This window comes from Thamnophis sirtalis, unplaced genomic scaffold (genome assembly GCF_051295495.1).
Source record: "Thamnophis sirtalis isolate CommonGarterSnake01/CBP01778 unplaced genomic scaffold, rThaSir2_p1.2 scaffold_2, whole genome shotgun sequence".
Classification (NCBI taxonomy): domain Eukaryota; kingdom Metazoa; phylum Chordata; class Lepidosauria; order Squamata; family Natricidae; genus Thamnophis; species Thamnophis sirtalis.
In genome coordinates, this window is record NW_028261382.1 from 158,900,124 (window position 1) to 158,924,376 (window position 24,253).

Sequence of the window (24,253 nt, forward strand, 5' to 3'; positions counted from 1 at the left end):
TGGCAATCCTATGATTTTCATCTTTAAGTGGATGTTTAGATAAATTGAACTGTACGTTAAAGATACATTATTAAACAGGCAGCAAACAATTTGATTCCATGGCAACGGGCTCTCAGGATGGAGTAACGAACTTTGCATTGTCCAGGAAAAAGATGTGAAGAAATATGAAAAACACCTGTCAGCAACACCAAGAGACCTGGTTTCACATTGAAATAAATTAAACTGATGGAGGTCTGTGTGGATGTTATCATGGCTAGTGCCAGGGTATCAGTAAATAGACCAATAGGAAAAGAGTTGGGGACATATGGAGATAAAAGGGTAACTAAATATTAGTTGCTAGATGTCTCTTGCATGCAGGTAGTCCTTCACTTACAGCCACAACCAACTCCAAAATTTCTGTTAAGCAACACAATTGTTAAGTGAGTTTTACAACCCATTTTACAATCTTTCCTGCCACAGTTAAGTAACACAGATGTTAAGTGAATCTGGCTTCCCCATTGATTTTGCTTCTCTGAAGGTCACAAAAAGTGATTACAGGGCTGTGGGACACTGCAACAGTCATAAATATGAGTCAGTTTTTGAATTTTGATCACATGATCGTGGGAATGATGCAACGGTCCTAAGTGTGGAAAAACAGTCCCTTTTTTCAATGCTGTTGTAATGTCAAAACGGTCACTAAATGAATTGTTGTAAGTCGAGGACTACCTGTACTACTTATGGACTTTGCATTAAGCATCTCCTGATTTCTCTGGGAAAGATTATGTGTTTATATGACACTTTAGTCTGATCCAAAAGGAATTTTATATCCTTTATTAGAAAAATTAGTGCCAAAATACACATAAATGCAGTACCAACCTTTGTTATTATACAGTATATACCCCCCCAACACACACAACCAATTTATACTTGATAATGTTTATTTTAGATTTAAGTTATTAGAGCACTTCCGATTCAAGTCATAATAGCTACTGAGTGAAGCACTTCATGTGATCGCTCACTTTGTTTTATACCAGAGGCTTTTCATTTTAATTATTATAATGTAAAAAACGTTGCAAGTGAAAATGGGAATATATTTCAGTTTAGTAAATATCTGGAAGTTTAGTTATTCAAAAGGAAAAATGATGAACTATATTTAGCCTAAATGTTATTGTTTGAGACACTCAGCAGCTGATTAAGAATATCTAATGGGCACAGAAACGGTAGTAACAAAAGAGACCTATAATTCCCTTTAAACTGCACTGGGCAACAGGCATCATGTGCAGAACTACAAACTATCCTTTGGCATTTTGAGCAACTATTTTGAAGCAATTAGAAGTGATCTCTGCTACATGGGTCAAAGCTAGATTTGAACAGATGTCTGAAACACCTGAGGGGAAAAATATTTATAAAAGATTTCTACATTCACAGACTAGTTGAATTTTCAATAAGCTTCAATAAAAATAAACCATTTTATATATAACCCAGCAGTAATAGTTAAAACATTTCCATTGACTATATTTAGAAGAAAACCATTTATTCTTTGGAAAGATAGTAACTCCTAGTAAAAGTACTTGGTATGAAAACACAAGAACTATAAAATGTTTTTTAAAGACCAAGGAAAGGAAAGGGGTTCTTCTAAAAAGTGTGTATGTTTGTTTTCCAAAACAACTGCAATAACGATTGTATAATTTCCTTCCAATTAATAGAATACTGTATGACAAAGAATTAGGTTTGACAACTTTACTTTAGAGTAATTCTAGAGTTAGACTTTGTTATAGATAAGGAGATTAATTGAAGTAGGAAGCAGAAAATTCCTTAGCCCTAATGTCGTTTTTTTAAAAAAAAACAAACATTAAAGTTAATATTTATTTGGCAAGGTATATAAGAAACTGTGCTGATTAAAGCCAAGTATTCCATTATGAGACATAAGGTTACAATTTTTTATTTTCAGTTGTTAAACTGAATGTTATACAGCCATAGTCTTAAAAATCATCAGCATAAGCTTGATTGCTATGGCAATCACCATGGTTTCAATATTCCAAGTATAACCTTATGGCTTATCCTTTGAGATCTCAACCTTGGAGACATGGTCCCTATTCATATCATGGGACAGTACGAGGGATGATATATATAATTAAACATATGGCAAAAAGTATTCTTTTTTTAAAAAAAATGCTGGCCATATGAAGATGTCAAGTGAATTTTCAATGTAAGTAAGTCAATAAAATATTAAGATTTCTTTTCAGCTGCAGAAACCAAAGCAAGGGTTTTATTAAATAGCTTAAATATTGTTTAAAGTTAAAAAAAAGATTTGCAATTAACTATGCAGAAGCCACATTCACCAAACTATTGTGCTAGTGCAGCAATTAACAAACAGAATCCTGAGATTATGGATAAAATATAGGGAAACTTCCTGTAAAGGAAAAAGATTTAACACATTGGACCAATATAATATAAAAGTAACCAACTGGACCCAAAGATCAAACAGAAAGTAAGTAAATAAATGCTATTTCTATATCTTTAAAACCAGCGATACTTCTCTTTAGCTATCCCATTTTCTAAAGAGAAATTCTAAAGTATTTTCTTAAAAAATAAAAAAAAATACTGTTTTGAAAGTATAGCCACTAAAATATGTAATATCTCAAACCATATTTCCTGTAAAAGATTTCTACAGCTCAGTATTTATAGGTTTTATTGCAGGGGAAAGGAAGGAAGGAAGGAAGGAAGGAAGGAAGGAAGGAAGGAAGGAAGGAAGGAAGGAAGGAAGGAAGGAAAATTTTGGCCATAATGGAAAAATTGTTTTTAAATGTACATATCAGTATCCAAAAAAGAAATGAGGGGTTTTTTTCACCCAACTCAGAATTCATTATATAAAATAACCCACCTACTCTCTTGAATTTCCTTTTTATGCAGAACAAAAACAATAAGAGACCTCAAAGCCCCAACTCCGACCCTATTCTTCTTCACAGTCAAGCAACTTGAATGCATGCACATAACACAAATGAATGAAAAAGTTCTTATCTCTGAAGATCACAGGTATCATTGTATTCAATAAATAAGTCTCTATTTGGAAATTCTACAGAAAAAAAAACATTCACAGTTTAGTCTCTCTTTTTTTCCAATATATTTTTCTGTTCTTGCTCTCTCTCTGGAAATTCTACAGGACTTTCACTGCTTTCTTCCTCTGCTTCCTCTTCAGTGCCTTCATCAGTTAGATCCCTGCTTGTGGATTCCTTCTTAGATGTCTCAGATTCATCTGATCCTCCCGAGTCAGCAGTGCAAATCCCGTAACACATGATGCTGATGACACCCAATGGTAGACCAAAGAGAAAACAACCAAGAAGTGGCGAACTCTTGAAAACGGACTGTAGAGAAATAATTGGCCATCAGTTATATTTTCATATATATTTCTATAACATTTTGAATAACTTGGAGAAGATTATTCCCACCACATATTTTAAGAAGAATCAAGACATGGAGAATGTCACTGAATGTCACACCAAAATTTTAATGATTTTAAAATTTTAAATTAAAAATTTAATTTTATTTCTTTGCTGGTAACCCTACATCCTTTTTCTCATGATTCACCCTTAGAACGAGCAACATTGCCACAAACAATTCCCAGCAACTCAAGGAATATGCACAATGTTCTTTAAAAAGGGTTTCAAGGAAAGCCTGGTTGTTACTCCCCATTTTTTCCTTCTTTATACTTTGCCTCATCTACCTTTGTAATAAGTATTGTATTTCAAATATATCTATTTAATTTTTGCTACAGGAATGTGCAAGGTGGTTTTTAAAGTGCTTGCATGCAAATGTTACTCTTTTGCACTTAAAATTCAGTCAGAACTTATTCCATAGGTGGAGGATGACCTAGATTTAGATTATTGAACAGTTTAAATCCTACAGAAGTACACAACATACATATGAAAAACTGTGTTGAGGTCTACACAACATTGGTCCTATGGTAACTGATGTTCATGGACAGCAACTATCAATATTAACTTTTTATGTGCACTCAACTGAATCAGAAATAATTTGGCATGGACATAAAAAGTAAGCTCAAAATGCATGCATATGTACAAGGTAATAAACAAATGGAAAGAAAACTGTACAATCTGAAAGAAAAAAAGGGTAGCATCCTTCCTTGTCCAGTATAATATCTAGCAGCACAATTTCCAGCAGCACAACATCCAATTGAACATATTTTGAAAGTAATAGAAATATACACCAATCGGAGAAGGAAAACAAAATTGTAATAGTTAAACACTACATTCTCTGTGGGAAGGAACATACAAGAGAAGACTGATTTGGAAAAAGTGTCCACGTTCTACCTGTCAACTATTCATATGTACTATGACAGATTCAAATGCTATGCAATTATTATCAATGACACATTTTATATGTCAACAGGTTTGTTTCAAAAACAAAATGTATTATAACCAAGACAAATCCAACAAACTTAATAATATGACTGAATGCTGCTTTCAGGATTCATTTCTGTGCTTAGCAAGTGGTGTATCTACTTTAACTTGATGGCTATAAATACTTTCTAATACTTTACTTACTCCCACTGTAGACTTGGCATCATAAATTATTCTCTTGATTCGTTGAAGAATTCCATCTCCACCATATGCCTGAAATTTGAAAGATAAAAGATTATAGATCAGCATTATTTATTTATATTTCCAGTTTTCAATTACTTTATTTTACAATGTCATCTTACCAATACTTCAAAACAGAAATATTATTTCACTGAAGAGAAACTACCTCATGTAGAGTTCAGAATTCTACCTTATTCCTGCTGAGTAATACAGTTGGATAACCCTCTCCATGCTATTATTTTAATCCTTCCCATGCTATTATAGCCTAAAGTAATAATAAAGTCATTCCAATTCTATACCTAAGGGGGGTTTCCATATGTGTTTCTTGGAAAAATTTGCTCTTTTTTATTCCTTCCAATTCTCCCATCACATCAGTCTTATTCCTTTCCAAAACCCAAAATCTTTCCATGATTTTTACAATCAAGCACACCACAGACACATTTCAAATAATGAGATTAGCAATTCTCCAAAGAGTCTGCTTTGCTTTTCAATTAAATATATTAAAAGATGCATTGTCTTCAAGCAAGGCAATTCAAATGAAGTAAGATAATTAATTAACTACTCTCATATTTTGGTAATTTGAAAAACTGCTGAAAATTTTGAATAAATGTGCAATACTTACTCCAGCTGTGCCTTCCAAAATATTATTAATGAACTGGACCAGATCTTCAGTGCTCTCTACTGGTTTATGAGATAGGAAATATTGTTGATTGGATGTATTCAGGACAACAATAGTGGGGATTGTCAAATCACTGAAACAGTAAAATCAAACAATTCAAAAACTGAAATATAACTAGTTCATTAATAAAGCCTTGAAGAATGATCATATTCTTACCAAAATAACTAGAAAGATAAGGCTTTTTCTATCATATTACTTACTACTGAATCTTTATGGAATAATCCTGGGTATTGGTTGGTTGTAACTTATTTCTTATATAAATGTAATAGTTATGGCTAATTAATCATCCTTTTCAAAGGTTCTAAAGTATTCACAGTTCTGTCTAGTGTTTCATTTTACTCAACATCTGCATTAGCCTGTTGGGTCAATGAATCAGGCATTAATTATGATAAAAACTGATGGTACTGCTGTTTTTCAATTTTAATATTTACCCAACAAATGCCACTGATGAGAAATTAAAGGTATTATAACTGAATTCAGAGAACATTAATAGCAGTAGTGGAAACAGTATAGAATAGGCAAAAGCAGAAGTAAGGGAATCTTCCCTTTTTAAGGTGTCATTACAATTCACTGCCAACTAATTCAGAAGGAGGTGTATTTGTTTAGTTGTCAATCACAAAAAATCCCATGTGGCCTTGTGAAAGACATATAATACATGATCTGATGTCACCATGGTATAGGCACAGTGCATACTCCATAAATACATATAAATGCTAAATCTTCTCAGCTCCTGAAAATTAGTTATTTAATGCTGCCATCTAGTGGAAACACATTTAAATATTTTTTTAATGTTTCTGTTATCTTTTAAAGAATTTAATTGAAAGAAACAAACAACTTTTTCTCCATCTGAAAACAATACAAAAATGGTTTTACTCACTCCATTAGTAAACTATTAATGTATTCATTTCCATCCATGTAGCCAAACTGGAAGTTTCTATTAAAAAGCAATTCACAATATTATCCTGATTTGAAATAAATAATGATCTTAATAAGCAAACAAAAAAATGACCTCAACCAATAAATTTAGTGAAAGGAAAATTCAAAGAGGAAAAGGAAGATGATTCAATTTCTAGGATAGTAACAATAGATAAAGAAAATTGATTATCAAATATTACCTACTCAAAACACCCTATTGCAATCGATAATAAAAGAACTTGCCTAAGGAAAAAAGCAACTAAGGATTAGGAATGGAAATAACTGCAAATGTAGCATTTTATCCTTTCAACTTACATGGATTTTTGTTCCCCAAATTTGATTTACATGCACCTGGAAGAGCCTTGAAAGCAGACAGGATTTGTTCCTGACAGTGGTGGGTCCCGGATACCATTGCAACCAGTACGGTGCAACGGGGCCGGGCATCCACCACATGAACATGTGCAGCACACATGCATATGCACACATGTGTACTTACTGTCCGCAACGCCTCCGCAACGCTCCAGCTGCTCAGCGGATCATCGCGCAGGCGCCGTATATTCTGTGCGCGGAAGCCCCGAAAACATCAAATACCTTTAAGAAGCGTGGGCGGAATGCTACCTGGTGCTCCCGGCAGGCACCGGTATGCTGGGGTGTACGATCGTAACCCACCACTGGTTCCTGAGCTTCAGAAACCAATTAGGGCAAGTAAAGTGATGGAATACCTCTAAGCTATGAAACTAGAGTGAGGCAATATTACAGTACTATTTACATGTAATAGCAACATAGAACTCTATTATACTTTGTATATATGTCTTTCTAAACTATCAAACTATTCTTGGAAAAGCAGTGCAAACTTTTAATATTGCACTAAGGCTCTGACAGACAGATCCAAAAACTGAAACAAGTAAAAGGAGCTTATTACTCATGATCTTAAGACCATGATGATGATGATGATGATGATGATTTATATGGCCATCCATATCAGATAAACAACTTTGGATGTCTAACACAATAAAAGCATCAATATTATAAAAAGATGTGGTAACTAAAACATAAAAAAGAGAAATTGCCATCAAGGATAAACGAATTAATAACAGATACATTCTCTTCATTTCTCCTACACCTAAGAGAAAATAGATCTTATGAGCTTCACAAGAGGCCAGCAGTGTTAGAGTAATCTAAGGGGTCCTGGATCCTGACAGATGGCAGGAACTCTTTAATTGAAGGGAACTGAGCAGGCCACTTTTTCTATAGCTGATGGGATAGGTAAAAGCAATTGGAGAGAGAGAGTGCTTCAAATAATCTGACCCCATGTTATGAAGGTCTTCGGAGCTGACAATCAACACATTGAATTGCACCCAAAAAAATTACTGAGCCAATGCAACTCATGAAGCAAAGTGGGACACTGATCTCACAGTGTAACACGGACGTATTGCTCTCCTGATTATTGTAATTACCAGCTATGAAAATACAGAAACATTACATGAAATTAAATCTTTTGGTAATACAAATAGCTTTTTTCTACTGCTTTGATTACTAATTCTATAGCTCTTATAGGATCTTAGCAGATAGCAGTACCTTGTTTCAAGAAAACAATTATCTTATCACAGCTCCTTAATACATATGTACAGTAAGTGAAAGTTTTGTTTAATATGCTTAAACAAACTACCATATCCCAGGTCAGCACCCTTCTTTCTCTTCCACAGCTTTCATTGCAGCACACAGTGGTCTACTATTGTCCTAACTTCTACTCCTCTTCTTAACTGCTGCTGTATAAGTTCCATCTTGGCATATACCATTGGTCCACTCATTTCCTATGCTGTCCCATCCCATGCCCTTCTTCTCCTAAGCCATAAATAAACTCAAAACATAATGGACCTACTGACCCAATTACCTATGTTTTTATCAAGAACTTCTTTTAATTAGCACTACTAATGGCTCAACGTAGCATACCCCAATGATGGATGATAGGTAAAGTAAGTATTGTATAACAAAGGGTTTGGATTGTTGAACTTATTTGTAATTATGTGCTGCTGCTGTTTTATGCTCTTCATTTTTTTTAGTCTGCTTATTTTATAGACTATTGCATTTTTCATGTATATATTATTAGTTGGTCTACATTGTAAACATTAAAGAAAGAATACATTTTGTAATATGTACATAATTTTAAAATGCAGAAAACCACAAATAGTTTAAACTACAATTTAATCTCTATTTATCTAAATTAAACCACTATATTCACTGGACATGTTTTAACAGTAGGATTCCCAAACAAAAATATATTACCTATTAAAAGATCACAGATTTCTGAGAAGCGTAGTAAAATCTATCAGAATTGGATATGTATCCATGTAACAAAAAGTGCAGAGCTAGATTATAAACATTAAAAAAATGTAACTTAATTACCTATGAAACTGGTCCCTGTAATTTTTAGCCACATCTTGAACAATAGACTTCAATCTGTAAGATAAAAAAAAATATTGGATTTCTGTATCTCTTTAGTTGGTCAAAATATACAAAGGAAATAAAGAATACAAGCATGAAACCGTTTAATGAGAAATGAACTACATCTGCGCATGGCATCTGAATTTCTCTGCAAATCCTTTTTTTATGAAATCCATATTCTACTTTAATTTCAAATTAGAAAGAAAAAAGTTTACTGTTATGAAATATTAGGAAACCTGTACCAAAAAGAAACTTAGTATATCATTTTTAATTTGAATTGCTTATTCCCAAAAAAGACTACAGAAATAGATTTCTGTAGTCCTTAGTAACATCACATGTTCAGTGTTCCAGGATGCATTTCCATAGAGGCTTTAAGTGATTGGGGATATTATAAGCAGTAATATTACAGCTAATAATACTTTTACAAGAAATATGTGATTTATGCAAGAGTTAAATAGCAGTATTTGGTTCTGCAGCCACACACTGATATGCAAGTATGGCAATATTGAAGAAGTCAGTTGCTAATGAGACAGATTCCTAGAATACCTTTTGTTTGAATTTGTTTAGTAGCTGAATGGTAGTCTATGTAATAAATCATTCCTTATGAAATTTTTCAACTTGAAGGGGGAAAAAAATTCCTTTGGCCATTTTTTCTATTGGTTGGTTCTTCAGCACAAACTAACACTAAATATACTTCTGGAACTTTGGTATAAAAAACAAAGGTTCTGCTTTCTTGAGGCTATACTGCACTGAAACACAGATTGCTTTGACTATTCCAGCATAGAATTTCAGATAGGACTTTGAACCAACAGTCACCTCCTTGCTCTAATTTATGTAATCTTCACAATTTATGTAATCTTTTTAGGATTGGTTTGAATCCAATCTTTCTCAATGCCAAGAATTTGAATTAAAGTAACCCGGTAAAATCCTGATAGCCACTGTCTTTGGGTATCGGTATAAACTTGAATTCAAATTCTCTTGTGGTTAAAGTCTGTTCTACTAATATTTAATGAAAAGCTGCTTTCCTACAAATGTAAATTATTCTCTGAACTGCATGCTTCAATGACAGGAAACATTACCGAATCTTTCTTTTGGATGGCACTTCTTCGAATATTTGAAGAGTGCTGACTTTAGACTTCAGTAAATATTTTTTCTTCCTTCCACCTCCCTTCTTAGGACTTCAATCAAGTCATATCATTATCTTTTTAGACGTAAAAGGATTGTGGGTGGGCTGTTTTTATCCTGGGAAAACCCAACAGGCAAATCAGGGTTGGGAAGAGAAGCAAGGAAGCACAGGATGGCAAAGTGAGAAACATGTTTTGCTCACTTCTGTTAGACCTTTTCTTTGCAAAGGACAGAGATACGGGGGGGGGGGGAATAGATGGGTGGGTGGAATTGCAGCACCCTAATGATATTAACTTTGGGCAAGATGCCAAGTGCCTGAACTTTGATCATGGTAAAACATGGCTGCTGTTAACAGCCATAACATCATCCATAATGTTCCTTCGTTTAACACTGCCGTAATTCCAAATGGTTGGTGAACAAATGGTCTTAATTCGAGAACTACCTACGTTGTTATTTATATTTTAAGGTATTCTTATTATGATAGTTAAATTATGACTATTATATACCAGGAACCTTGGTGGCACAGTGGTAGAATGCATTATAAAAGGGTAACTCACTCCACTGCCTGGAAGTCAATCCTGATGGTTGACTCACCTTTCCAAGGTCGGTAACATGTGGACCCAGATTGTTGGGGGCAATGCGCTGCTACTTGTAAACAGCTCAGAGAGTGTTATAAAACACTATGGAACAGCATATAAGTCCAAGTGCTATTGCTATTGCTATATAAAGTCAGCTATTTTTCTTTAAAGTTCAACATCAGTTTTAAAATAATAACTCATATTTTAAGACAAAAACCCTGGACCTACCTTGCATGATCTGCAGAAGCGTTTTTATCATCAATAACTGCAATAGCCACTAGCTTTCCTAAAATAAAGTGAGATGCATAATGCATAGCTGTTTTGATTTATCTTCTATCATTATGTTCTACATCAGCATTCAAGCCAGTCAATGAAATTTAAAAACAAAAGCAACATGTAAAAAATTAAAATTACAGATTAAAATTAACATTAAATAAATCTAAATTTATCATGGTTTTTCTAAACACTTAAGAGAACTGGGGACAGGGGGCAAATGCAACTCCTGAATGACTACATTCCATACTTGGAAACAGTGCAAAAAAAGGCCTCCAAAGAAGCCTCTCTTTTAGATCAGACAAGTTGAAATGGAAAATATTAAATACAGGTAGTACTTCTTTAACATCCACCCATTTAGTGTTCATTGGAAGTTATTATGTTGCTGAATGAGGGATATTTATGATGGGTCCTCATAGTTGTGGCGGTCATTATGGCCTTGTAGTCATGTGATTGTGATTCGACTGCTCAACAAGCACTTTACAATTATGATGTTACAGCGTATTGTGGTCCCATAATCACCATCTGCAACCTTCATTGACAGCTTCCAATAAGCAAAGTCAATGGGAAGCTGGCAAGAGGTTGCAAATGGTGATCACATAACAATGGGATGCTGCAATTGGGTCAGTTTAGTGTAATGATGGAAATTGGGACTATTGGAACTGTTGTTTAAAATCAGCAGTTGCATGATATTGTGCCTTATGACTGCATTGCTTAGTGGCATGGTTTCTGGTTCCAATTACCATTGGTAAGTAAGGACTACCTGTAAGCTCACATAGAAAAATATTTTTTTACATTATTTAATTGTAACTCCTCAAATAAAGAACAACACAGTTTAATTATATAAACAGAATCAATGGGGAATTTCTTTTCCTTTCTTTTCTTTTTCTCTCATCACCTGTACTTTTACACCACTTTAAAAGTGCCCTCTTCCAAGTATGCCATGAGGTGGAAGACAATCAGATCTTGAAGCACAGTGTTTCTCAACCTTGGCGACTTTAAGTCCTGTGGACTTCAACTCCTAGAATCCCCCAGCCAGCAGCTGGCTGGGGGATTCTGGGAGGTGAAATCCACAGGACTTAAAGTCACCAAGGTTGAGAAACACACTGTGCTAGCAGAAATGGATCACAATCCACTCACAGATTTTCACAGCAACACTGGTCTTTTCTCTTCACCACATCAACAGTCAAATTTAGAATTGCTCCCACAATATGCCAATCACTATTTAAATGCCTACTGTTTTAAAATCCACATTCTTCCGATCACTCTACTCTGATAAAACCCAGATGCTTTTAATGATCCGCACAGGAAATAGTATAAGCAAGACACATTGCTTAAGGTGCAATTTTGAATATTACAGAATATTCAAAACAGCATCACGGTGCTTGCTCAGGATAATGCATTCAAATACCAGTGCTTTTTTCCCCATGGCCAGAACACTTGAAATCCCTGCTTCAAACTCAAAATGGTTCATACCATATGGGAAAGGAATCTGGAGACCACTGAAGTTATTCTGGATACTAAGAAAAATTGCAGGTATTTAGCATCACAATCCAAAATAAAATTCATACTTAAAACACATTTATTTACATAGTTCTTTCGGGCACAGCATGCAGAGATAAATAAAGTTATTTTAAATTGAAGTTGACATCTTAAAGTTCTATAAGATAAGACGGAATAGTCATCTTACCTGTGTCTCCAAGCTCATAGAGTGTAAATCCATCTATATTAAGGTACCCTTGAAATCTTTCCCTATTTACCCAGGCTGACAAATCACCATCTACGTATTCTTTATGGAGAAAAAGGGAGAAAGGGAGGACAAATGAAAAGGTGTACATAATCAAGATTTACCTCCTAAGTTCAACAGTATATATTAGAACAGTGTTTTTCAACCACTGTGCCGTGGCACACTAGTGTGCCGTGACATAGTGTAAGGTGTGCCGTGGGAAAATTACTTTATATATAGTCAATATAGGCACAGAGTTAAATTTTTTAAACATTTTCTAATGGTGGTGTGCCTCGTGATTTTTTTCATGAAAAAAGTGTGCCTTTGCACAAAAAAGGTTGAAAAACACTGTATTAGAAGCACATAAAGACAATAAATAGCAATTCAAAGCTTTGTGCCCCACCAATGCTTCCTAGGAAATGAGAGGATATGGACTGGCTTATTGAAAATTGCCGGTGCTGTCAAAATTTGCAATATTTTAAACTGCCACTAATCATTTAGGAGTCAAGAATATAAAGAAATATTGTCAATGTAGCCTGCGTGTCAACCCCTCATTCCAAATTGTCAGTCCTTATGAGGAAGAGCAGCCCCCCTCATGCCAAACTACACATTCCCATAAAGAAGAGACACAAATTGGTCACATACAGAGTAAAATATCCTATTCTCCCCCCCCCACAAAAAAAGACTAATCAATGGCTGAAATATACTAAGAATATTGAGGACAGGCACCTTTTTTAATTGTGATCATTAAGGAACCTGGCAATCATTAAGTGAATGTCATGATCATTAAGTGAACTTTTTTAAAGGAACCAAACTGGTCAAAATGCATCAAAGCAGATCCATTCTTCTATTGCAGCAATTCATGGGTTTATTTTATTTCTCTGTAGAGCATACATTTCCTGGTGTCTATTCAGCACTTACTTAGCTCAGCAACCTGCTACAACCTACAGTTACTTATATTAGCAATTCCCAGGTAATCTGCAAATCATCTAACCTGACACTGCACTACTTCTGAATCTCCATAAATATGAAACAAGAGTATTGTATTGCAAAATAAACATGCTTCTTTTTTCAAAAAAGAAAAAAGAATAACTGTGGATACAAAAGGTCCATAAACGTATAGTCTGTCTGTGATAACAGCTGATGATTGAACTTACCATCATACACAAAATAAGTTCCATCTTTTAAGACTAGAACAGCGGGCATCTCAGGGAGTGTTATATGCTGAAAAAATGAGAAAAAATCAGAACAGTTTAATAACAATTTGTCTTTACACATTAATTTTTCTATAGACTATATTTATTAGTTTTTAATTTCATTTCTCAATTAATACTGGGATAAATAAAACTGGCAATAGAAGTAGTCTCTCTGAAGTATTTACCTTATAAGCTAAAGTTTTTTTTAAAAAAGCCTGAGTTGATTTTATGTGGTGGCAGTGTGGAAGAGCCATTGTTATTTTGAGGAGTTAGTGATATATTTTTCTTTCTCTATCATATTATGAAAAGTCTAAAGTTTAAAATTCATTCTGAGCTAGCCCACTTGATTTTCTCTCTTGCTTGTTGAAAGAGAAGAGGAAGAAATCTTCATGTAGCTTCATAGGTTTGTACTCTGCGAAAGTCTCAAACTTTCGATTTTCATCCCAGAGTCTGATGCCTGGCAAAACACTTTACTTTTTAATTCATAAATAGTTTTAATAGATTTTAAAACATGAGCCTGACAGCTGTTTTTATTTGTTCCCTTACATTTTATCTTTTTAAAGTATTTGTAGTTAAATTATGGATATTATATACATAATGTCACTATTTTTTAAAAAATCAAGCAATTACTGTATTTTTGGAGTATAAGATGCACCGAAGTATAAGACGCACCAAGGTTTTGAAGAGGCAATTTTTTAAAAAAAGTAGGTAGGTAGAGGGAGAGAGAGAAATACAGTAGGGAGAGAGTAGGTAGGTAGAGGGAAGGAGGGAGGGAGAGAGAGAGAAATACAGTCGGTAGGTAGGGGTAGATAGATAGATAGATAGATAGATAGATAGATAGATAGATAGATAGATAGATAGATAGATAGATAGATAGATAGACAGACAGACAGACAGACAGACAGACAGACAGAAAGAAATACAATAGGCAGGGAGGGAGAGAGAGAGAGAAAGTAGGTAGGTAGGTAGGTAGATGTTTCCAGGTATATTTATCCATGTGCTGGAGGAGGAAACCACTGACAACCTGCAGCACCCAAGATTTGTTTCTGCTGGCACAGCACTTGATCAATGTAATTCTCAGCAGTTAAAGAGTTTTCCAAAAGGGGGAAAAAAGTTTTTGCACTCTGCAAACCTCCAAAAACAGCCCGTTTTTCTTTCAAATAAAAGGCATGAATAGCCGGGGGGGGGGGGGGGGCTTGCAGAGTGCTCCTGGGGGGTGGAGCAAAAATGAGCAAAAAACAGACCGGTTTTAGCAAAAACAGGGCCATTTTTGTCAAAAAATTGCCTGCATAGCCTTATGGAGGCTTATAGAGTGCTGCTGGGGGGTTGGGGGGGGCAAAAATGGACTTTTTTGCTCATTTCTGCCCTCCCCAGCCCCCAGGAGCTCTCTGAAAACCTCCCTAAGGGCATGCATGGCCATTTTTGTGAAGGGCGGGGCTTCGGGAGGCAAAAAAATGCTGTATTTGATGTATAAGATGCACCCAGATTTTCAGCCTCTTTTTTGAGAAAAAAAGGTGCATCTTATACTCTGAAAAATACGGTAATGATAAAAATTATGTTATCGACTGTGTCCCTTCTTTTCCTTCTTCCTCTCTTGGATCATGAAAAAACTAGGCTTTTTTTATAACATGGGGAAAAGGGAAATTAAAAAAAATTATTCACAGATGTACCATGAAGGATCCAGATGTGCCTTTTAAAATGACAATTCAATTCATAAATATTTTGCTTATGTTTTTCCAGTACTAAATTAACCAAAGAAACTAGTTTATGCATTACATAACTATTTAAAAAGATGTTTAAACATCAATTAGTGTAAACATGTTTATTAAGTTGCTATTAATAGAAAGAAATTCCAAAGAAAGGTACATTTGGATCTTTCATAGAATTTGGAAATTTGCATCTTAATTCTTTTTCTTCTTCCAATTTTTCATTTTCAAGCTCTGAAGATAACAAAAACTACCAGGACCCAAGGCAGAATGTTCTCTCGAGCAAAGAAGAGCCGAAATGATCCCTTGAGTCTGAATCAGGTTTCATAACTTCTCCTCATATAATAAAGCCCCAGCGGATACTACAGTCACTATAAATACTTTTTAACAGAAACAATTCCATTGTGCTTACAAACAAAACTTTAAGTGTTCTTTGCTGCTTCTATTAATCATCTGTCTGACAGGTTGTCCCTTTTAATTTGCCACATCAAAATATAAATAGAGAAAATTCATTTAATGAAGATGTACCATGTCTTTATATTATCTGTAATATCAAGTATATGTGAAAGGGCTATAATTTAACTTGTACTAATAAAAGTGTACTGGCCTGTTTTTACAAAGGACATCATTAAAGGTAAAGTGCTTGCTTTCACACAAATTAACAACTTAAAACATAAGGGTTTTTTTCCTCCTAGTTTTCTAAATGCAGGAAAAAAACATAAAAATCAGAAAGCATTCAGAGATACTTAAGTTAGATTATAAAATATTTCTTTGGGGAGGTAGCAATAAAGATGAATTGTTTTCCAGGCTCAATTTAAGTTGTTCTTCACCTTTAAAATAATGAACTGCTGAAAGCCTGGCTCAGAAACATTGTGTCTCCTGAGCTTGCATAGTTAGTAAGATCTGCAGGAAGGCCCTTTGAGGATATTCATTTTTCACGGAGAGCTATTTCTCTAATTCCGACGAAAGGTCATTTGCCTGCATTGCTTCCAAACCTAGGAAAGCTCTTTTTCAAGGAATAAGATTAGTCTGCCACTTTTTCAACTTTCTAAAAAAGAAATTTTCACCTTTGTTTAATCTGATATTTTAAATTTTGAGTAGTGGTCTTTCCCCCCGCCCTTAGCTCTGTTTTTCTGAATTTTATTGTTTGTGAAGTGTCCATCTATTCAATAAAATGCTACTGTTTGAAAACTAAACTGATTTTGCAGGCAACATTGATTGGAATGTTCACTTACATTCAGACATAAACATAAATTAATATCGGGTTGCCAGTTATCAAAAAGGATATCATTCTCAATACTTTCATAATAAACCTATGTGCAAAGACCAATTTGCACTCCCCATTCTTTACTGTTCTAAGAAAAAGAAAGACCTAAGTTTTAAATGTACAATTAAACTCTCTAACTAATATTTTCATTTATCTAATTTGGATTCACAGATTGCACTAAACCTGGTTGTGATTTGACTAAGAGCAATATATAAACTAATCACTGTGGTCAAGTGCTGCATAACTAATGTCACTACAACTTTTAGAACAAATCAATGTAAAAATAAATTAGAATTTAACATAATGTGTTTGCTCAATAGCCAATGAAGAAAGTTTAGGTTCTACCATGAAACACAGTTAGACAATAAATAATTGTTTGAATTAATAGCCAGATGATTAATTTAGATGGGGAATTCAAAAATTTTTTACTACCCGCTCTTTGGGCGTGGCTTGGTGGGCGTGGCAGGAGGAGGATACTGTAATCTCCATTCCCTCCCCACTCCAGGGGAAGGTTCCTGCAAAATCTCAATTTCCTCAGCTGGAACTTGAGAGGCAAAGAATAGATGCAGGCGGGGCCAGTCAGAGATGATATTTATCGGTTCTCCAAACTACTCAAAATTTCCGCTACTGGTTCTCCAGAACTGGTCAGAACCTGCTGAATACCATCTCTGGTTTAACTGCTTACTCAACCTGGCATTCATTAAAACTACTGTCAACAGTAAGCAGTATATTGTCAGTAGATAAAGAGGTATTTCTCAACATAAGTTAAGTTTTCAATCAGGTAGATCATCATAACTATTATTATTTTACCTCGGGAAGTATCTCTTCTGAGGCAGAAAAAAAGTATGTATAAACAATTAGTTCGGAAGCAACTTCTATGTATCTTTCCTGTGGAAATACAAATAGGTAGTTTTAATGCATTTCTTGGTCTTCATAAGCTTCCTCTGGTAACAGAACAAGATACCATTTTAGTTCAATTTCACATATGAAGTTTGCTTAATGGGTAAGCAACTAATGCAGGTCTTTCGCCTCTCCAATGATTCTAGTAAATGTCACTGTATTATTTTTTTGAAATTACACTGCAGGTGATCACAGATCACAGATAAATACAGCTTTTAAATAGCTCCCCATTCTTTTGCTAAAGCAAATGACACATCCTTTTTCTGTCCACCTTTCTGGTATGTTAAGCAAGAACTATCTTAATTCTTTTATCTTGTATTATTGACATTTATTGTATCTCAGTATAGCAATGATAGTTCCACTTCCTGATTTCAATATTATCATAAATATTTCAGGAAACCATAGCATTTCCTTTTTTTTCTTGCATTTTCATAGTGTGCACTGCATACCACAATCTGCAAGCCCATTTTAATTTTTCCAAGTTATTAACTCTTTAGTGGCCTTGTTTTTAGAAGTGAAAAGAAAAAAATGTGGAATTCTGAATATAGCTGTTCAGTTATTACCCCCGTTTCATGATTTCTATCCAGTTAAATGGGACATAGTCCCTTTGACTGCTGTTTTAAGTAAATGTCTATCAGTTTGCAAAAATCTTCAATAACAGAACTGTACTAGGAGATAGACAATGAAACTCATAAACTATATCTAAAATGAATAAAACAAATATTTGTGGTTAGTAAAGTTTCAGACCTTTAATGGAGATTCCCCACCAATGTACAGAAAAAATATGCGATGTCTTTTTTGAACATGCTCAAACATATGTTGGCTAGGGAGATTTCGAATAATAGGCCTGTAGATAAGGAAAACAATAAAAGATCAACATCAGTAGGAAAAGGCAATGAACTGCTTTTTAAATGCTATTCCTAGAGTTCTTACATATTTCAGAGGATAAGGATTCTCAACAATCCCACTTGGAAGAACATAATTATCTTAAATCTGATAAGGTTTTAAATTTTAAAAATGTATTATTTAAAGCTGGATGAAGATTCCCAGGACAATTAAAATGCATGCACATATAGGGGACAGAGAAACACATTGCTAACTTCATATGCTTAAAGTTGCTGTTTGTCTTTACATTTAAAAGCAAAACATTTTTCATTATCAAGGGAGAAGGTTCAGCAGTCATCAGCACTTATAGTACACTTCTGTGAAAGCTATCAGGATAATTCTATGGTTAAAGTACCAAAATACCTGCTTTGAAAATAAATCTTACCAGAATTCATTGCAGTCCAGAATCTAGAAGTTACTAGCAAATATTTCATCATCCTATCCTGCTTTACCATAGTAACTATCTTTTACAATTGCATCATTACCAAAGGTAATATAAAAGATTTGAAGAGTTAGTAATGCAATTTCATAGGAGACTATTGCCCACTAGAATTTTTTTTTAAAGGAGAAAGTTTCTAAAGTTTGCTTGCTATGTTAAAACAGTAATTGCTATAATCATTTAAAAAGTTCAATGTAAGTACAATAATGAATACATCATTGTTACATTGTTATAATGGCAATGGAATCAATGATACATTAATATTTAATATATTTTAAAGCTTTAAACTGATACACTGTTTGTCATACCCAATGGATTATTTCTTATTTCTTTACATCTTGCTTTTTAAATCTTTCATATCCCAAAGAAGTTAATTAAACTATTCTAAATGCAACAATAACCTTTCATTTTCATTTAAAACGGCAAGTTGCATTTTACATGCTAGACAGGACTGAGCCCATAAATACTTACCCTGCAACTCTACTTGCAAACTCAACAATATCATCTTTGGTTCTTGGTCCTCTATAATTGTATGCCAAGTCACCCTTCAACCTAATTAAATAGACATGAAACCAGTGAATACTTTTAATGCTAGATTTTTTAGGTTATTTAATAATAACCAATAAAAGCACTGCATATGGAATTGTAAGAGATAACTTTAATGTAGCAATAGTATTTAAAAACATACTTTGGAAACAGTAAAGAGAAATGACTCTTCACAAAGTTTCAGTTGCCTTTTAGCTAATGCAAACAAAACTGAAAGAAAAGATTGGCTTTAAGTTTTATATAAGTTTGCAAAACTTTTTCTTAGAAACAGAGTGAGACATTATAAAGTACACATATGTTAATATATGGAACATTCAACTTACAGTTTAATTGTTGGATAGCCTCGAACTCCAAATTCAGAAGCAATGCCTACCAAATGAAGCAAAATAAATGGGGGAAAATGAAAAATTTGAGCATGTGATTTTTCTCTTTGACAAATTCATATACTTCAAACTAGTATAAGAAGCAACTATAATACAGAAAAAGAATTATAAACTTTGAAAGTATTCTTTTACTGAGGAACTGATTTGGACAATTGATATTTTGAGTTTTTAATTACCAATATTTTGGAACAATAGCTAATTGAGTTTTTGTGAGTTTCCAAAATTATAAATTATATAACATGGAGTACATTGGCAGTAAACTTACTAGAATAAGAAGTTGCATCCATCTTGCCAACCTTTACTGGAGACCCAATACTTCCCATCTCTTTACCAACTTCATTCCACACTGGCTCCAATTTCTTGCAATGGCCGCACCAAGGTGCATAGAACTATGAACAAATCATAACCATTCAGAATTTAACCTACAAATAAAGAATGGCAGTTTCCTATTTGTTCCTTTAAAAATGCTTTTTGTTAGGACACGTATAATACTTTTTTTTGGGAAGTGCAGTAGCAAGATACAATATGCAGAATAATACATATGCAAAGTAAAGTTGTAAATACAAACAATCCATAGATCATTTCAGTATAGAAAGTATATAATAAATAATTAACATTAGTTCAAATCCCCCCAAAATGAGTTCTAAATCACTGCTTCACATGTAACACAAGTGCTAATTTATATCAGATTCTTTTGATTTATAAAAATCAATTCTTAAGAATAATTGTACTATTTAGGCTAATCACAACTATAAAAAATATATAAAGCAAATTATATTTAAAAGATTTAACAAATTTGTTACTCACATCAACAAGCCAAATGTCATCTTTACGTTTTTCTTTAAATCTATAAAAAATGCATAACCAATAAATATTTTTACTAAGTTTAGATATTTGTCTAGATATTTACATTAGGTCAAAACGAAGTGATGAGTACGAAATCACCTTTTTAAACAGAAAGATCTCACAGAATTTGGTATTGATTAGAATACCACTTTGTGTACTTTACAGCTGTGAACATTTTCTGAAAAATTTGTTGGGCAAAGCATCTCTCTTCAAATAATTAAAGCAGCTATGTCTTTTCCAGTCTTGCACAGCTGCTTTCAAAGTTTTCAGCTGGCCTCACAACCATTTCACTTTGCTTTTTTCTCCATTCCTGTGTATTGGAAAACATCTCTTTCAAAGTACTTGCACAAAGCTACTGTGTAATATGGATTATAACACTATTAATAACTACGATTAAGTAGGCATAATGCAACAATATAAATAACATGAAATGAAGAGATTGCTTACAAATCATATTATTCCTAAAGATTTAAGCATATCATACAACTTGGTTTGTCCCTATCATGAATGTAAAACAGAAAAAGATAATCTTAAAAATAAAATGGTAGCACTTCCCCCATCTAGTTTTAGGAATAGGCCATTCACCAAGAGAATGAAACAAACTTAGTTCCACATCCTGGGTCAATAATAGAAATGTAGAATGCCATGGTCCAATGGGAACTTATAGATTATTAATTCAAATTCCCTACTCAATACATGAATCCACTACTAAAACATTCCAAACAGATGACAATGCAGCTCTATTTCAATACCTCCAGCAAAAAAGAATCTACCCTATCCTAAAATAATTCAATTCACTATCACATGCTGCTGTGTTGCTATTATTTACTACATGTGAATACATTTAATTTTTATTATACATATACAGCAATTACATTATTTTTGAGACCTTTTTGTTTATGGAGCTGCTACTAAAAATAACATTTGTCAAGTCTCATGTGTTGGAATTTTTAGATTTCTGACTAAAACTGTGTTTCCTGACATGTCTTAAACTTCTGATTTAAAACATTTGATATTTGTTTATAGACCAAAAGGGTTGTTTTTTTCTTTGGAAGCAAATAACTGCACTAATTCAATTCTATTTGTTTCAAAAGAGCCACAATTATCATAATTTGTAACAAAATAGGAAATAATGTTAAATATTTATGACAAATATTATGGGTATCATCATATACTATATAAGTTCAGGATTTTAAGATTTTTATAGTTAAAGAGTAGTTAGGTAATATTATCAAGTTTAATTTATGCACTACGGAAAAGGACATTTTTAAGAAAACAATGGTGTGGTCTTTGTTCTACATTTGTGATCTACAATGCATTAATATACAAGAAGAAAATGGATGCTTAAAGGATGTTTTTCATTCCATAAAGGTTATAGTAAAACATAAATCTCTAAATTTGTAATTAATGTAAATGCTACATACTTACGATTCATCTAAGTCTTCCACAAATGATGCATCTATGGCAAGTATAAAGGCAGCAAATGCTGGGGGGAAAAGTTGGCAGAAGAAAAAAGTAGAATATAATGTGTCGTATCTCATATATATTAAAGCCTACACACATCTTTTCATTTTCTATCATTTAAAACTATTAAGCCATCCCTACTCCAAAATGCTACAGGGACTTTATTCCTCCAATTCCCTTATTTCTAAAAAGGCAGCCCTTGACTTACAACAGTTCATTTAATGACCTTCAAAGTTCCAACAACACTGAAAAAAGTAACTATGACTAGTTTTCACACTTTTGATCTTTATAGCAGTCTCATGATCATGTGATCAAAATTCAGATGCTTGGCAACCACTTCATATTTATGACTGTTACTGTGTCCCAAGGCCATGTGATCACCTTTTGTGACACTTTGACAAACGAAAGCAATTGGGGAGCCACATTTATTTAACAACCATGTTACTAACTTATCAAATGCAGTGATTTACTTAACAACTGTGAAAGAAAGATCGTAAAATGGGGCAAAACTCACTTAACAAATGTCTCACTTAAAAACAGAAATGTTGGACTCAAGTTCAAAACAGGCTTCTTTTAATTTAGGTTTTCAGGAGAAAGTTGGCTCCCCTTCTTAGAACAAGCAACAAATTGCAAGCAACTTTTTCTTTCAGACCAATGCCGGAGCTCAATCCCTCTCCATCTCTCTCAATCAAAATGGCACAGAGAGACAGTCACCTGTCCCCCAGAGTTAGTTAGATGGTTAGCCTACTAAAGTAATCCTTTCACAATAGAATAGAACAGAATAACAGACTTGGAAGGGACCTTGGAGGTCTTCTAGTCCAATCCCTAACCCCTAACCCTATACCATTTAGGACAAATGGTTGTCCAATCTCTTCGTAAAAACTTCCAGTGTTGGAGCATTCACAACTTCTGGAGGCAAGTTGTGCTACTGAATAATTGTTCTAAATGTTAGGAAATTTCTTCTTAGTTCTAGGTGGCTTCTCTTCTTGATTAGTTTCCATCCATTGCTTCTTGTCTTGCCTTCTGATGCTTTGGAGAATAGGCTAACTCTCCCTTCTTCTTTGTGGCAGCCCCACAAATACTGAAACACTATTATAATGTCACCCCTAGTCCTTCTTTTCATTAGACATACCCAATTCCAGCAACAGTTCTTCATATATTTTAGCCTCCAGTCCCTCATCCTTGCTGCTCTTCTCTGCACTCTTTCCAGTCTCAACATCTTTTTTTTTTACATCCTGGGAACCAAAACTGGATGCAAAATTACAAGTGTGGCCTTACCAAGACTCAGACTTATACTTAACTTTATCGTCACTTTTGCAAAAAAGGGTCACCACTTCCAATATACACTACATAAACATGAGGATAGATAGATATCAAAGTTATGCACATACCCCCTAAATTAGATGACATTATTAAGTTTATAATGTCCCACCCCCCCCCCCGGCCCCGTTCTGCCTTCCACTTGAGGCTACTTACTTCCAAGGCAGATCGGTATTATTCAGTTGTGCTCATTTCTCTCTCCCACCCCCAGCCCCGCCAACCTTCAATCCGCTTCCTGCAGCATCAATCGATGCTCGGGGCCATTTCCTAGTCTCTCGCCTCCTTTCCAAGAGAGGCCTTACGGGAGGCAGCGGCGGGGGCGTCCGCTTTCTTTCTCCCATTCCTCTCCCAAACTCCCCCATACCTCGCGCTTCTCTTCGCGCCCCATCCCCATTTCTCCCCCCCCCCCTTCAGCAGTTTTAACCTCTTATTTCGCTCCTCGCCGCCCCGGGACACTGCCCCCCCCCCCCCCAGTTCGCCTTAAGCAACTCATCCGCGGCTATTGTACCTGTTGCCCACCACAAGCCCAACCGCTCTTTCCTCGCCGCCCGCATCATGACAGGAGCCGGTAGGCAGACCCGAAGGGCACCATCAGCCGGAAGGGGAAACAAGATTTCTCCCGCCCCTGCTTTGCCTTTCGGAGCATGCGCGTAGGCGCCGCCGCGGCGACGGCGGCGTCGTCAGTGGGCTCCGCGATTGTTCCGTTGTTTGAAAGTGGGCGGGGCAGGTTGCTAGGCGATGCCCCGCCCGATAGCTCAGAGTTTTGCCTTCTTGAGAGGGGGCTGGGGGGGGGGGGGTTGTTTTCGGATGCGCCGGCCTGTTTCTCGCTCTTTAGTACATTATTAGGGAAATTATTACAAGCACCACAGAAAAGAAAGGCTTTCGTCAGCCTTTATCGTTTTCCTGAAAGGTGCAGTGAGAAAAGCTACAGCTCTCTCTTTTCTGCCCTCGTTGCAAGTTCTGGTGAAGAGAGCCAGTGA

General features: G+C 34.8%; 1 protein-coding gene across 1 annotated transcript; it reads right to left on the reverse strand.

Moving 5' to 3' along the window:
* Positions 1-789: 789 nt before the first annotated feature.
* On the reverse strand, positions 790-23,909 carry TMX3 (thioredoxin related transmembrane protein 3). The gene is made up of 16 exons (XM_014060261.2): positions 23,782-23,909; positions 21,918-21,975; positions 20,451-20,490; positions 19,909-20,032; positions 19,584-19,629; positions 19,186-19,266; positions 18,138-18,237; positions 17,301-17,378; positions 13,479-13,545; positions 12,286-12,384; positions 10,551-10,608; positions 8,581-8,634; positions 6,137-6,193; positions 5,203-5,332; positions 4,545-4,613; positions 790-3,344 (listed from the first exon to the last, which is right to left on the reverse strand). The coding sequence occupies exons 1-16, from the start codon at positions 23,828-23,830 to the stop codon at positions 3,081-3,083; spliced, it is 1,374 nt and encodes a 457-aa protein (XP_013915736.2). The 5' UTR covers positions 23,831-23,909; the 3' UTR covers positions 790-3,080.
* Between the last annotated feature and the right edge of the window lie 344 nt (positions 23,910-24,253).